Source organism: Lactuca saligna, chromosome 4, assembly GCF_052625555.1.
Source record: "Lactuca saligna cultivar CGN05327 chromosome 4, ASM5262555v1, whole genome shotgun sequence".
In the NCBI taxonomy this organism is placed as follows: domain Eukaryota; kingdom Viridiplantae; phylum Streptophyta; class Magnoliopsida; order Asterales; family Asteraceae; genus Lactuca; species Lactuca saligna.
In genome coordinates, this window is record NC_136420.1 from 243,945,416 (window position 1) to 243,962,640 (window position 17,225).

Below are 17,225 nucleotides of genomic sequence, written 5' to 3' on the forward strand. Positions count from 1 at the left end.
TTTTAAAAATCTTCATTTGCAATTAAATACTTACCATTTACTGTGTAATTAAACACTTACAAACCACAAAGTTATTAAAGAATGCAATATTACAATTCCTAAGGTTTATAAATTAATGAAATATTATTTTATTACATAATTAAATTTTAAATTCTATTTAAAATTAACACCCGTAGGTTTCACGGGTTTTAACCTAGTATATATATATATATATATATATATATATATATATATATATATATATATATATATATATATATATATATATATATATATATATATATATATATATATCTTTACTATCTTATAAAACAAATCCTACTATTTCTAAAAATAGATTGAATAAAATAATAATATTTTTTAAGACGTCCAAATCATTAAGCTAATTGTACAAGTAATCACTAATAAAATAATATTAAAATTTAAACAAACTCCTATAAATCTTCTCTTCCAAGGTTTTGACCAGATCTTTTTTCATCAAAATAAATACTCAACACCCGATAATTTGATCATTTCATGAATTTTCTTTATTTTTAATATGACACGTTTCCTAAAACAAACTAATGATTAATTGAAAATAATCATTCTCCATCGAAAACAAATTAATTGTCGAAACAAACTATTTGTCGTCCGCCGCTTTGCGCGGGTAAACGGCTAGTATATATATATATATATTGTATTGGTAGGTATAAGCAACAAGACCAACATACATACATGAAGAAGGCTAAATTGAGATTTTGTTTGACAGCAAAAGATTGAACATTTTGATTTTAGTAGATCACAGAATAGTCAATCCAACCCGTTGTTATGGATCACAAAGAATGCCTTTCTCCTTCTCCTTGAGTAAGGAGTAAGGAATAAGGAGTTGTCGCATCGGGTGAACAGATTGTTACTTACCACGTATATAATATATTATCATATACATTAACTAGTGGTTAAAATGTGGGATAAATTGATCGGTCAATGTTTTAAAATGGTCTGTCTCCCCTTCAAGTAGCTGCACAACCTACATTTACGAACGTTCATACACAAGTTAAATTTACAACAGATTAGAATCGGTAATGAAATGAATCTTATTAATTTCTGACTAATTTTCCTATAACTAATTTATTATATCAAATGTATCATTTTAGCGATACTCTAGTCTATATAGACTATACATTATCTAATTATAATTAATAAATATTTTATTTACATGAAACCAAATAAGATGATGATGAAAAATGTCTCTCTAGTTATTTTCTGTGAATAAAGTTTTAAGGTGTTTAAAATTGTGAAATTTTCAAAAAAAAAAAAAAAAAGATTGGTCTGGTGTTACATTAAAATACTGCAAAAGTTTCATTCCTAAAATGGAAGGAATCAGATTTCATTGGTTTTGGTAAATTTTTAAATTGGATTGAGTGGTAGTAAGATAAGAAACCTCTCCCATGGATGGACGTTTGTCGGGGTCAACTTTGACACACAGGTAAGCTGTTTTTGCCATGTGGTACAGCTCATACGGATCATATGAATCTCCAAGTCGAGGATCAATCAGATCATGCAAAGCAAGGCTCTCTACTAATGGTTCGGCCTAAGTAAAAAAAAAAAAATTGTAAATAATAATAATAATAATAATGAAATATAACAGTCAGAAACGGAAAAAGACATACATACCCATTGTCTGAGGGATTGATGGTGGTCTTGTGTATCTGAAGTAACAGCTTTTCGTCCTGATATTATTTGTATAAGAGTAATGCCATATGCATAAACATCTGTTCTCACAGAAACCATTCCGTTCTCTGCATACTCTGGCGCCACATAACTGCAATCCATATACAAACAATTCTTATTTCCTAATTGGATCATACTTGTACAAGATTCTGAATTCTATTAATCATTCAGCTTGCATCTTAATGAATCATATATGACGGATGTTGCATCTTAACAGATTATATATATTTTTCATTCACCATATAGGCTCTCATAAAAAATATATCTTTCTCACCCTAATGTACCCAATATTCTAGTCTGGATAGGAGAACCATTCGTCTTCCACTTTGCAAGCCCAAAATCACCTAACTGCATGGGTACATAAACATATAGCTTGCATTAGGAACCGGAACCAAACAATCTCACGTGAATTTAAATTCTTGTTTACTAAAACTCAATTTCTGCCTGCCAAAACACATAAGCCTAATGCCCTGTAAATACTACTCCTATTATTCTAGCTTGCTAACCTACAAACTTGGTCAACAGCTTGTTATAAAAGATAGACACTAAATAATAATAATAACAACATTAATCCCCCTAATAATGTAAAAACTTATTCTAGGACCTCTTTTTATTTTAAATAATAAACCTCTCCGATAATGCAAGTTCATATTAGAAGTGGAGAGGAAAGTTTGTATAAAATTTCATAATAACAAAATGTCCCTTGTATGTTACCAAATTTTATTTTCTCCTTCCAATTACCAAATATTTACACATCTCCAACTCAACAAGATGAAAAACTGTTGCATTTTTGCAAATATATATCCTGATGAGGGAATAATAATTATGCCTTCCCGTTGCAAATATATATATATATATATATATATATATATATATATATATATATATATATATATATATATATATATATATATATATATATATAGACACACACACACACCAATTTAACAGATAAAATAACATGTATGCTATGAACTCAAGGGCAAGATGATATTCAAACAAGAACAAAAAAAAAAAAAAAAAAAAGCTTACTGTATTGATTGAATTACTGAAAGAACAACACAATAAAACCCTAATGATTGCTAGAGCCTAGGCAAAGGTTCAATGACCTGATTCACCAGAAAGATAACCTACCGTCTTTCCCTCTATCTTGAAGAAATTGAAGGCGTTGGTGGAGAATGAAAGTGACAGTCACAGGAACATCAAAGCACTTGGGACAGAAGAGTCGGAGAAATAGTGAGAAGTATGTTGCAAAGAAAGGCACTACCAAATGAATTTTGGGGACAAGCTGTGTTTTGAATATTTGTCCAACAAGAGTCGTGATGCATATGACGTCATTTGAAGCATGGAGAGGAAAAAGACCTGAGGTACACCACAGGTAGTGAGGGTTTGGGGAAGGAGTGAAATTTAGGCAAGCCTTATTATCCATTTATCCTCCCTGCATTTTTGCACTAGGCTGCTTCCAGGACTTGAACTCATGACCTCAAAAGGTGCCAAGGCTACCATTGCATGTAGATGTAGAAAATTTGTTGTGAATAAAAGAATTTGCCCAGATTTGTTTTCTTTCTTGATATAAGGCGGGAGATTTGGAAGCTAGTCGGGTCAGATTAGTTTCCTAAATATCAACCCAAAACTCCTCTCCTACTCTATGAAGAAACCTACTTGAAGAACAACAAATTCATGTTTGGGCCTTGAATGAAAACACATAGATCCCAGGTCCCACATGAGCGGTTTAACTGGATATCAAGTTTGGATCGTGTAGAGTCACTTTTCGAGGTTATATTCATGAAATTTGTTCCATCGAGTATGATATGACAACTTTTGTAAGTTTTATGAGAGACCGAAATGCAGATATAAAATGGATAAGTAACACAAAGGGCAGCTAAAGGCGGTTTTGGAGCTGTTCTGGACAAATACCATCAATATCAGTAAATATTGATCCTCCTCATCAGTAGCTACTATCCTACTTAGTTTTGTTTCAATCAATCTGTGTGTGTCATTAACCCACTACACTTGCAAGTCCAAACATCTGTTTAGAACCCCTGCAAGACCAGATTCCTGTTTGGTGGACTCCAATCACCTAAAATGCCCTACTGACAGTCACTAGAGGGAGGTTGAATAAAGGTCCAGAATTACAATTGAATTAATGACTTGAGAATTCAATCATATAATGACTCTCCAGTCTCCATACTTATGAAACTTACAATACCAAATAAACTCTAGTCTCCACCATCTTGACCAGAATTCTTCTTACTAAATCGGTGTTATTTCCTTATTATCCTATTCGTAATTGGTCCAGTACCAAGTGCCAACTATGCTAAACATATATATATATATATATATATATATATATATATATATATCCTGCAATCATGTAATTAATTATAAATAGGAGAGAGCCTGAAGTGAATGAAATTGATGAGCTGCTATCTAAAGTCTTAGACCACGCTTATTACGTAACACAACACAGCAGAATAAGTTATACTGACATGCATTTAATGAGACAAAAACTGCAATTATTTTTCTAACTCGAAAGGTGCTTGTTGCCTTCTTCATCCCCATTCCCCATTCCCCATCACATCATTGAAAACAGCTTATCCAGTTGCATCCCTAAACTTTTACGAGTGAATCCTCCTTGATCGGTTTGTGGTGGGAATGGGATCTTGTTTATTTCTTTTCTATTTTCATCCGCAAAGCAATATAAAAAATAAAACATGAAGAATGCAACAGTGTCATCAAGGTGAAATTACATTACCATTGGCACAAAGTCATGGGTCAGCAATATATTGCTTGGTCGAAGATCCCGATGAATGATAGGACTACTGCGACACTCTTCATGAAGAAATCGCAATCCTTTTGCAGTTCCTATAGCTATTGCATGTCTTTTACGCCATTCAAGGACATTTGCTGCTTCATCTTTCAAATACATTACCCCAACAAAAAAAAAATTAAAAAACATAGAATTACACAAGGGGATAAGGCTAAGTGAAAGAAATAGCAACCCACGTTATTTTTCTGTGTACACCATCATTCTACTTTCAAACGTTTTTCTTATCAAGGTATTGTATTTTGAAATCTACCAAGTACAGCTTTTTCCACTCAATTTGGAAAAAAAAAAAAAAAACAAAAAACAAAAAAAAAAAAAAAAAAAAAAATCTACCAACCAACACAAAAGCAAGCAAAGTGATGCCAAGGCATAAATCTGAGACCTCTTTTATGGATTCTCGTGTCTTACAACTATGATGCTCATGCGCCACATTTATTTGTATATTATAGCATGCTATTACAACATTTTTCTTATTAAGGCATTCTTTTTGATAAATCTACCTAACTACATCATTGTACTTTCAATCTTTTCTCATTAGGACATCATATTTTGAAAATCCTACATAGTTATAGCAGTGACAATTTCTTTGTATTTGGATGACATTGTTACAACCAGATAGATTTGTCAAAGTACAAAGTTTTATAGATAGAATTAAAGTAGGATGCTATAACAAACAGAACAATGGAAGTGTGTTGCTATTAACCCACAGAAATATGCTAAAGGGAAACGTTTTTGGTAGATATATTCTATTAACAAAAAGGTAAAATATGATTCATGTATGAATAGTACTGCAAAAAATAATCCAATGAGTTGCTTACCAAAGAGATGCCATTCTAGTGATCTATTGCAGATATATTCATAAACCAATATATTAATGTTTTCCTTGCAGCAATAACCCAACAGCATGACGATGTTTCTATGGCGTGCAAAACTCAAAACATAAATTTCAGAAGAGAATTCTTCAAATCCTTGTGTGCTTGCTTGTTTCCGTACCTTAGCAGCAATGATTTGGCCATCATTGAGCTGACCCTTGTAAACTAGACCATAACCTCCTTCACCTAACAAGTTTTCCTCTGAAAAATAATTTGTCGCAAGATGTATTTCTGAGTAACTGAATCTCATGGACTCCTTGATATACAATTCTGTTGTCATCCCACAAGCATTGCACAGAACAGGTGTACCAGAGGATCTCTTTCGCCGAGGACTTTTTCGTAAATTTCCAACGACCGATGAATTGGTACGATTCTTACCAACGCAAGAGAGGCTGCCTGCTTAAGAAGGAACCGTTTAATAACTGCCTTGCCAACAACCATTACAAGTAAACCATGAGCCGAAATAAAAAATTTAAAATTAAAAAAATGCCAATACCAATATAGATCACATTACATTCTTTAGGGGAAAAGACCGAAAATGTATTACTATTAGTATGTGTATATTTTGTAGCTACTGCATGACCAGATTGAAAGCATGGAGTTCACTCACAATGAGAGGGTAACGAATTCCTACTGACCAAGTTCAAACAATTTCTATAAAATGCCATCATTTCATGGTTGCATGCTTACTACCATATCATATGTTCCTCTAATTCTCTTAAAACCATCTTCCTTGGTAAGGATCTGAAACTTAATGGTGTGTAAATGGAACTCTAGTTTCTACCAAACAAAAACCAATTGTCATGTGAAATAGCCAAACATTCTGGCATTCTGCTATGTAAAATCTCATCCCACAACACTCAATTTATTTATGAAAGCAATCATCTCCAGAATTGCTCAATTCTCATATTATGTTTGGACAGACAGCAGTGGCCAACAAATCCCTTGCGGCTGAGCTCATTAAAACATTCACTATTTATGAGGACACGAACCAATGCAATCAGGGAAATAGAGTGGTCTTGGCACAGATGTAACACTATATATATATATATATATATATATATATATATATATATATATATATATATATATATATATATATATATATATAATTAGTGTAATGTTTAAGATTAAACCATTGCACGAAATAAACAAGTGAAAATAGGGTAAATATTTAATTAAGGTTAAACAGGGGATTTCCAGCCATATGGCATTAGGGGGGAAACGGTGGCGGGAGCAGGGGTGATATTGGAATTCAGGTGCGGGGACGGGGGAGGCATGATGGACATCCGAGAAACTGATAGAATTAGTGACGGCTTATTAGGTCTTGAATATTAAATGTGCAAAATCTAGATTCAAGCAAGCAGCTCACGTGCTTGCCACTACCCTTGCTTTAGTTTATGTTTATCGTATTTTGTCTAGTATTTTCTCTTTGTTGAATTAGTCTAGATAGTGGGCAGTTGTCCAGTTGTACTTTCCTGTCTTCTAGATAGTGGTGGTGTAGTAGCAGTTTCCTTTTTCAGTTTTGCCTTACATAGCTTCCTTTGTAGTCCATTATTTTCAAGTTGTGTACTAGGAAGATTGTCTTCTTCTTCATTGCTTTGCTGTATTCCCCAGTTGTGTACTAGGAAGATTGTCTTTATCAGGTCAACAAAGTGGTATCAGAGCCTGCGTATCAATGGCTGAACTTCAAGTCGTTGGTGGTGTTAAGAAGCTTAACAATCAGAACTATAACACATGGTCTACTTGCATCACGTCATACATGCAAGGGCAAAACCTGTGGGAAGTAGTGAATGGGGCTGAAACTAAGCAACCCGAGGCATAAGACAATAACGGGATCTTACGTAAGTGGAAGATCAAGGCTGGCAAAGCTATGTTTGTTTTAAAAACAACCGTTGATACTTGAGCATATCAGAGATGCGTCAAACCCAAAGGAAGCATGGGATATCTTATCAGCCCTGTTCTCAAAGAAGAATGATACTAAGTTGCAACTTCTTGAAGATGAACTCCTATCTGTTTCCCAGAAAGACATGATAATCCCACAATATTTTCACAAGGTTAAAGCTACATGCAGAGAAATTGTGGAACTTGATCCAGACTCTCAGATCGGTGAAGCAAGGATGAAAAGAATAATCATCCATGGACTAAAACCGGAATTCAGAAGTTTTGTAGCAACAATTCAAGGTTGGGCAACTTAACCTTCCCTTGTTGAATTCGAAAATCTCTTGGCTGGACGGGAAGCTTTAACGAAACAGATGAGAGGGGTAACTATCAAGGATGATGGAGAAGCTTTGTATGCAGAGAAAGCTAAAGGAAAACAAAAAGTCTTCAGGAAATCACCAGTACAGAAAAGATACAGCCAAAAATAAGAATCAAGAAAAAGAAAAGAAGACTTAAAAGCATGAGAACGGATAGTCATGAAGAAAGATCAAAGAACCATCGTCATAATAAACGATTTCCTTACAAATGTTACAACCATGGTCAAAAAGGCTATATGGCACGTAACTGTAGATTTGAGAAAGTGGAAGAATGGAATGCTACAACATCACAGGAGGAAGAGTTGTGGGACGCAGAAGTGATGTGTGCGCAAGTAGAAGATGTTGATGATGCACCAGCACTTACAGCAACCACTGAGAACAATCGAAACCGTTTTGATGAATGGATTGTCGATTCGGGCTGTTCTAATCATATGACTGGGGAACATGAGAAGCTTCAAGGTTCAATGAGTTATGGTGGTAGCAAGGTAGTTGTAATTGCTGATAATTCCAAACTTTCAATTGCACATGTTGGACAAGTGGTGTTCTGTCCAGAAGATAACAACAAAAATCTAACACTCGAGAATGTGTACCATGTCCCAGGTATGAAGAAGAAACTCCTTTCAGTCTCGCAGTTAGCTTCTACCGGCCATTATGTGTTATTTGGACCAGATGATGTAAAGATTTTTTAAAGAATTTGAGACCCCCTCGAAACCCATTTTGAAAGATAGAAGATCAGATTCTATCTATGTAATGTCAGCAGAAACAGCTTATGTAGAGAAAACGAAAAGAAATCAAAATGTAGACTTGTGGCATATGCGGTTAAGCCATGTGAGTTGTGATAAGCTTGAACTCATGATGAAGAAACAGATGGTTAAGGGCCTTCCAAAACTTGAAGTCAGAAAAGATGTTGTATGTGCCGGATGTCAATTCGGAAAAGCTCATCAGCAACCATTTGGTAGATCAGAGTACAAGTCTCGAGCACCATTAGAACTTGTACACTCCGATATGTTTGTACACTCCGATGTGTTTGGACCAGTCAAGAAACCTTCTGTCAAAGGTATGAAGTACATGGTAACCTTCATAGATGATTTTTCAAGGTATGTTTAGGTGTATTTCATGGCTAAAAAGTCTAAAATATTTGCCAAGTTCAAGGAATTTAAAGTGGAAGCTGAAAGAGAAACAAAACACAAAATCAATTGGATCCAGTCTGATAATGGAGGGGAGTATCTCGCAACAAAATTCAATGAGTACTTGAAAACAAATAAGATCAAACGACAGCCGACTTGTCCAAATACCCCACAACAAAATGGGGTGTCTGAAAGAAAGAATAGACACTTGGGTGAGATTTGTAAAAGTATAATGCATGATGGCAGAAGCAATGAAAACAACTGCCTATGTGATTAATAGGATTCCACAACAAATTCTTGATTATGTGTCACTGTTTGAAAAGCTCTTGGAGATCAAGCCCAATGTGAGTCACCTACGTGTATTTGGTTGACTATGTTATGTGGTCATACCTAACCACTTACGAAGTAAAAAGGAAAAGAAAGTTGTTCGATGCTTATTTGTGGGGTATGATCAAGAGAGAAAGGGTTGGAGGTGCTGTGATCCTAACTCTGGAAGGTGCTAAGTTTCAAGGAATGTGATTTTTTATGAGAATTCCTCATGGTGGTCAAAAAAGCATGAGGTTCTTTCTGATTCTAAACTTCTTAAAGAAGAGATGGAATCAAACGTGAGACTAGATGTGGAAGAGAGTGATATAGTGATTGATAATGATGAGGTTCATACTCAAGGTCAATCACTCTGGAACAGTCCAATGGAGTTGTTAATGATGATAACAACAACGAAACTCAAAATCCCAGAAGATCATCAAGAATCAGGAAACCAAATCCTCGTTATGCCAATGCTGCAATAGTTGAAGAAGTAGAAACTGAACCAGACATGTATGATCAAACTGCAACCAAACAAGAGTGGGTTTTGGCAATGAAGGAAGAATTTGATGCCCTGATTAGGAACCAAACGTGGGATTTAGTTCCAAAGCCAGATGATGTGAAACCAGTTTCATGCAAGTGGGTATTTAAGATAAAACGTAAACATGGGTCAATAGGAAGGTATAAGGCACATTTGGTAGCCCGTGGTTTCTCACAACAATATGGGCTGGATCATAGTCACAGAAATCGCTTGGTGAAGCACGATCTGCGATCCAGTTCGTTCGTACCAAAACGCGGTACGAACGTGTACCAGGAACGCTCCGGGTCGCGACTCAATACCAGAAATTGGCGATCCAAATCTTCAATTCAAACGTATCAGAGGCTATAGAGATCGCGATTTGCCTGATTACAATACGCGTCTGCAGTCAATTGGATTCATCGGTTGGAATTTGAATAGTCGATCGACTTCACGAACGATTTTTTGTAACTGAACAATTAAGTAGCGACTCTTCAAAATTGAATTCACATTCTGTAATTAGGCCTATATTAGACTTCTATTCCATCATATTTTTCATTCAATTGTATTCTAGAACATCTAATTTCAGATTTTATAGTTTGGTACTTTGGTTATTGATATTCTTGAATAGCGATTACCGATTATAGTTATACTATTATAGTAACAGTAGAGAATATTGTATCATGGTTTTTGGAAAGAAAAGAGGAACTAATAGCTATGAGGAAGATGATGGAGGACAGCAATCACAGTCACAGCAATACCTAGAGGAAGAAGATCATTATGTTGATCTTGGCAATGAAGAAGAAGACAACGGGAATCAACAATCAGAAGCGCATACAAGCAGTGGGATGAGTCAAGGTACACAGCCAAAAACACAAAGTGTAGATGCTAAACCTTTATATGATATAGTTACTTTTATTAGTGCTGGTAGTAGTAAAAATCCTGGTGGTTCAAAAAAATGGGTTTGTAAACATTGTCATGGAACATTTACTAGCTCGTATACCCGTATTTATACTCATTTTTTTGGTGCTCAACTCGGAAAAAAAGCTGAAATTAAAAGGTGTCCTGTTGTACTAAAAGACCAAGAAACTTACGAAAGGTTGCAAAAAAAGGTGAAAGAGGCTGAAAAGTTCGGAGTCTCTAAATCCCTAAGAAGTTCTGTTTTAACAAAAAAACCAACTTTGAGCTCTAAGAAACCGATAGAGCAATCTTTTGCAATAATGGAGAGAAGTGCAGTTGATTTGAAAATTGTGAGGGCCTTATGTGCTAATGGGATTCCATTTAATGTTTTGCGGAATCCTCAATTTCGTGACATGGTAAACGCATTAAGAAAGGCACCCCAAGGTTATAAAGCGCCATCAAGTGAGAAAGCAAGAACTGTTTTACTAGACGAATGTGTTAGAGATGTTGAGAAAGACCTGATACCGTTTAAAGAAACATGGTATTCACACGCTATTTCTATTGTGTCTAATGGATGGTCAAACGTAAAACATAAACCATTGCTCAATGTGCTTGCTGTAAACAGTCGAGGTTCCATGTTTATGTATGCCACTGACTTTTCTGGAGTGGAGAAAACAGGTAAAGCAATTGCTCAATTTCTAAGCCAAGCGATTGATTCTGTCGGGCCAAGCAATGTTCTCAGTGTTGTGACGGACAATGCCGCCAATTGTAAAGCTACTGGAAAGGAAGTGGAAAAGATGTACAAACATATTTTCTAGTCGCCATGTTGTGTTCATACCTTAAACCTGGTTTTTAAAGATTTTGCAAGCAATTTTCTTTGGTTACATGACACATATAAAAAGGGGAAAGCGATTGTCAAGTTTTTTCTGAATCATGGACAAGCTTTGTCCATTTTTAGGGAGACTTCAAAGTTGGAGCTTTTAAAGGTTGCAAAAACCCGATTTGCTTCTCACTACGTTTTGTTGAAGAGGTTATTCATTTGTAGAGAGGCATTATCTACAACAATTGCTCGTAATTCGTGGAGAGATTGGGTGAAACACATCGATGAACACACTAGAACAACTGGACAACTTATTGCTAATGATATAAGAGATGATAACTTTTGGGTCGAAGTTGAAAATATTTTACGTATCACGAAGCCAATTTATCGGTTGATCAAATTTTGCGACGGTGAAGGCCCGAAAATGGGCGAAATTTATGAAAAGATGGATAATATGTTGGGGGAAATACAAGATGTGATGGAGGAAAGTATGTATGCATCGTATTTCCCTCAAGTGCAACAAATTGTATTGAACAGGTGGGAGAAAATGAGCATCCCGTTACACTGTTTAGGATTCGCTTTAACTCCACGGTTTTACGATAGCCGCTATCTTGAAACATTAGCACCGGGTGGAATTCGTAGAAAGGCGCCAAATCTTGATAAAGAAGTTATACAAGGTGTAATGGAAGCATTTAATCGCATTTCTGAAAACAGAGACGAAGAACGATTGTTGCGAGAACAATTTGCCACGTTTAACATGAAGAAGGGTCTTTATTCACTGTCGGCGGCTCAAATGGATGCGGTTTCTATGGAAGCAATTGACTGGTGGTCTACTTATGGCGCGGAAACACCGGAGTTAGCTGATGTGGCAAAAAAAGTATTGTCACAGCCTATAAGTAGCTCTTCAGCCGAAAGAAACTGGAGCACTTATTCCTATATTCACAGTGTGAAGAGAAACCGGCTAAGCTGTAAAACGGCTGACAAACTTGTTTTTGTACATTCAAATATTCGTTTGTGTTCAAGGTTTACCGAAGAATATAAAGAAGGGCCACACAAAAAGTGGGATATGGATCCCGAATCTACGGAATTGGAAGGATCAAGGCTAAAAGACATAGAATGGGAAGATCTCGAGGAAGACGAAGATAATGGCAATGGAAAAAAACAAAGGGTGGAGTAGTGGATTAAGTTACATGTTTGAGTTTTATGTTTTAAGTTTATGTATTTTGTTTTTACTTTTGATGTAATCTGTTTTGAACTTTTAATGTTTGTTTGATCGCAAGTTTTAAGTTTATCTAATATGTTTTGAAATTTGGTACAATATTTGGTACATCATACCGGAGCGTCCCGAAGCGTACCGAAATGAGTCTACCCCCCTTCGTACCGAATTTCAGTGACATACCGAATTGCGTACCGCGTACCCGTACCCGTACCAAAGCGTACCGCGAATTATGTGACTATGGGCTGGATTATGAGGACACGTTTAGCCCCAGTGGCTAAGATAACTACAGTTAGGGTTTTGTTAGCTTTGGCGGCAAGTAAAAGATGGAATCTATGGCAAATGGACGTGAGCAACGCTTTTCTGTATGGAGACTTAGACCATGTGATTCATATGGATCAACCCCATGATTTTGAGAGTAAAAGTCATCAACGTTTCTTTACGCTTTCTAGAATGTATCCTTGAGGGAGAGTCGGAGAGGTATTTACATCCTTACAAGTAGTGCTTTGTTGCTGCCTCGAGAACTTGCACATATTGACCACTTCACTCTACAACCAATAAGGCTAGTAGACCATATTAAGAAATTGCAAGGCTTTTGCCATTAACCAACAAATTTCAAGCCTCTCAAGAATATATATATATATATATATATATATATATATATATATATATATATATATATATATATATATATATATATATATATATATATATATATATATATATATGCATGCAATTCAAGAGATAATATATAATACTCCATCTCTAGATGCAATGACTATAAGTACTGTGGATAAAAATTTCCCAAAAGTAAAATTTAGTTGGCTACACGCAAACCAGTAAGACCAGAATCTCAAATATCAACACAACTATAATTGTAAAAAAAGGGTATATGCTACAACTAGGAAGCCCCCCCTCAATAGTCACACAGCCAACACATGTTCACCTCACTTATGTACTCGCCTCCTTACCACTAGGGAAAGCATGCATAAACCACAACTAAAAACGTTTTTTTTTTAAGAAAAAGAAAAGGCATACAAACAGCAAGGAAGCATGGATGATGTCAAGTTTGAATCTGAGACATCCGTTGTTTTCCTTGCTGCAAGGGCAAGCATGCGGGGACCACAAGTATGATTGTATGTACAAAAAAGAGTAATTTAAACTTCCTGACCTGATACATCTTGCTTTGATGCAGCATCTACATCATCAGTTAATATGGAAGGTTTGTGCATTAATGAAGACAGAGGTTTCTTTGAAGGCATTTCAAGGTTTTCATAGGAAGTATGAGAAATAACTGACTGGTCAACATTATTGTGATCCTGTGGAGATGGAGCTGATAGCTGCACATGCTTTGACCTGTAAAGAACCACTTTGACTTCTGTGTTATCGGTGTCACTAATGGGCTCGGTTTTTAAAGGCTTTATGGTCAAGTTATCTACAACTGATGCAAGCTTGCAAAGGATTTGACCTTGGTAAAACTTCACATCCTTTTTCAGGTGCCTGTAAAGCATAAGCTAAAATTGATGACAATATGCACAAAAAGATATCAGTAATAAATTACATATATAAGGTCAAAGCATTCGGGAAATAGGGATAGGGACAGTAATTAGATATGAGAAGGTTCCGTATTAATATTATTTGACTTTTAAATAGCAATAGCAGTATGAGTTTGGAAGAATGGCTGTTTTTCCAGCTTGTCAAATCTTTTGTGGCAAAAAATATTTTCATCTTCAAAGAATGTCAAATGCAAGCTTGTTGACAGGACAAGAGTCAAGAGTCAAGACAAAACATAAGAGAAGAGGGCAAAAAGCTTGTGAATATGCCCTCATCCTCAAAAAAGATCAAACTTCAAAAGTAAAGTAGCCCTGTTCAATCCCATCCCATTTGATTTTGAATTTTCCTGTTTCATCATATCTATATCTATATATATCTAGCACATGAATTCAATTTAAAGCCTACCTATCAAGGACAACCCATGTTGCATTACAAGCTGAAGCCTCCTGTTGAATAATCTTCTTAATAGGAGTTCCACAAGTAATCTTCACTTCTATGTCAACCTAAATCACACATGGACAAGTCATTCTTTCATCAACTGAAGACACACATAAACTGATAAAACTAAAACTAATACATAAATACTATGTTAAGCAAGCTCTTTGAACTAGAGAAGAGAACAAGTTACTATCCTTATGCGGTCTTTGAATGCAAGAGACATAACATTGTCATAGTAAGAATTAAGAAAACACCAACTTTTCATTAAATACTAATAATATCTCAGATAATAAACAACATTCATCATTACCCCTTCTTCTTTGCAATCTTCGGCACTTGTTTGTAGCATTTTTGCATACATATCAAGTTTTAATTGAATTTCTTCTTCCATGGCTCTGATGTTCACTCTCTCTATCTGCATTTGGTAACCAACTGAGCAAGAAACATGAATAGTTTAGCAATGCAGGACATATGGGTGTATATATTATTTTGAGGTGACTAAGATGAATATGTCCATCACTTGTAGTGTTACGTAACCTATTGAGGATTGACGAAAATAAATAATAATGTCAATGTGTAAGTTTGTTGAACATTTCAATTTTCAAAAAGCTTCTCATGAAATCCAACTTGGAACTTTTGGATACATAAAAGTACCAAGTCTATATATATATATATATATATATATATATATATATATATATATATATATATATATATATATATATATATATATATATATATATATATATATATATATATATATATATGCATCCAGAAACTATTCCATTTGTGTCTACTAATTAGGTAAAATTAGTGTTGCATATATATATATATATATATATATATATATATATATATATATATATATATATATATGCATCCAGAAACTATTCCATTTGTGTCTACTAATTAGGTAAAATTAGTGTTGCATATATATATATGCATCCAGAAACTATTCCATTTGTGTCTACTAATTAGGTAAAATTAGTGTTGCATATATATATATATATATATATATATATATATATATATATATATATATATATATATATATATATATATATACATATATATATATATATATATACATATATATATATATATATATATATATATATATATATATATATATGCATCCAGAAACTATTCCATTTGTGTCTACTAATTAGGTAAAATTAGTGTTGCATTCCGGAAGAACTACTTTTTCTGCACCAGCAACCTAATTCTCTTTTTCTACCAAAACCACCTACCTCTCTGGTTAAACCGATAAAATGGGATTTTTAAGTTGATGGTAAATAGCACTATGGTGCTTGTTATCGTGTTTAATGAGTATAGAAGCTAATATTATATTTGTATATATGGGTGTTCCTCTATTGACTTACTGTATAAAAGAGAATTAAGTCGTAATATATTTTTCCCTTCCATTTCCACATCAAATATTTTTTTTAAACACACAGCAATTAATGAGAAAAAGAAGAAAGAGGGCGGGCTATAGGTCGAATTCTTATCCACACAAAAAAGAGCCATGCTATAAAAAAAATAATAATAATAAAAATAAAAAATAAAAAATCAAAGATAGTTGAATAACAAGGTTTCTTACACTACAGTAGCTATCACCTCATTATCCAAATCTAAATATTTGCCTACTTTTGCAACTTATTCAAAAAGTATCAACATATAAAGGGGTGTCTGTCAGAGGAATTATAACAAACACTTACAGGGATGGGAGACCTTATGCAGAACACCAAACACCACAATGGTATCTCCCCTCTTAATCACGTCACCTCGGGATATAATGTCATCTATAACATTCTTAAACTCCAGCTCATTTCGATCTTTTGTGGCATCAAAAGCCAAAAGCACACGACCCGTCATCAAAGAGTTATTGTCTCCCATTCTCACAGCAACAATCGTTTCACAAAACAACCCCCGAAGGGAGCATATATATAGGTCTTATGATTCAAGTCTCTTCGCCCAGTCGTATTCTTGGAAGAGGAAAACCAAATTTCCCCCAAATAAAACTCATATATCTGTACAAAAGGGCAAAAACCATTGTAAACCTGAAACAGAACATTCCCGGTATATTTTCTGGTGCTAAGCATATTCGAACGAATCAGCGTAAAGATACTGCCGCCCAAAAATCGATGTTAGCAATGCATTTGATGACGACAACTGGAAAATGTTCTTCCGTATCTTGGATTGTTTCACAGAAATTAGAATGAAACAGGGGTGGCGGAGATTGGAGAACCCTAGAAACTCAAATCTCACTGGCTAACTGCACTGCTGGGATTGTAGTGAATTTTTAAATACTTTGTACTTGGACTTCTGTGTTTATGTTTCCTTCGAATCCGAGCATATTCCCTTTTGATCGACGAATTTTAGTACCATCGATGGCCTGCTATTAATCCGACAATCCAGGATTATGGTCCTGACAAGCAAGAGCGTTGAGCTGGCGTTAAAAAGGCCGGAAATGGACATGTCATTCAAAATTCATAAAATAAAATAAAATAAAAAGAAAACGAAAACGTGTTTGGGAAAGCTTTTATAATTTAAGAAAGGGATATATACAGTAAAGTTCCAATATTTTTATCGATTTGATAAGAAAATCTTAAACTTTATTTTTTTTACAGTAAAGTCCAAATTACCGGTACTTTTTGACACTTTTACCCTTTTTTCCCGGTTA

The 17,225-nt window shown here is 34.7% G+C and overlaps 1 protein-coding gene across 1 annotated transcript; it reads right to left on the reverse strand.

The window, feature by feature from the left end:
* Positions 1 to 711: 711 nt before the first annotated feature.
* LOC145043437 (inactive protein kinase SELMODRAFT_444075-like) lies at positions 712 to 16,983 on the reverse strand. Its single transcript, XM_078992086.1, has 10 exons — positions 16,261 to 16,983; positions 14,853 to 14,974; positions 14,510 to 14,607; positions 13,722 to 14,050; positions 5,356 to 5,805; positions 4,466 to 4,626; positions 1,985 to 2,058; positions 1,654 to 1,801; positions 1,421 to 1,570; positions 712 to 1,006 (listed from the first exon to the last, which is right to left on the reverse strand). The coding sequence occupies exons 1-10, from the start codon at positions 16,436 to 16,438 to the stop codon at positions 929 to 931; spliced, it is 1,788 nt and encodes a 595-aa protein (XP_078848212.1). The 5' UTR covers positions 16,439 to 16,983; the 3' UTR covers positions 712 to 928.
* Between the last annotated feature and the right edge of the window lie 242 nt (positions 16,984 to 17,225).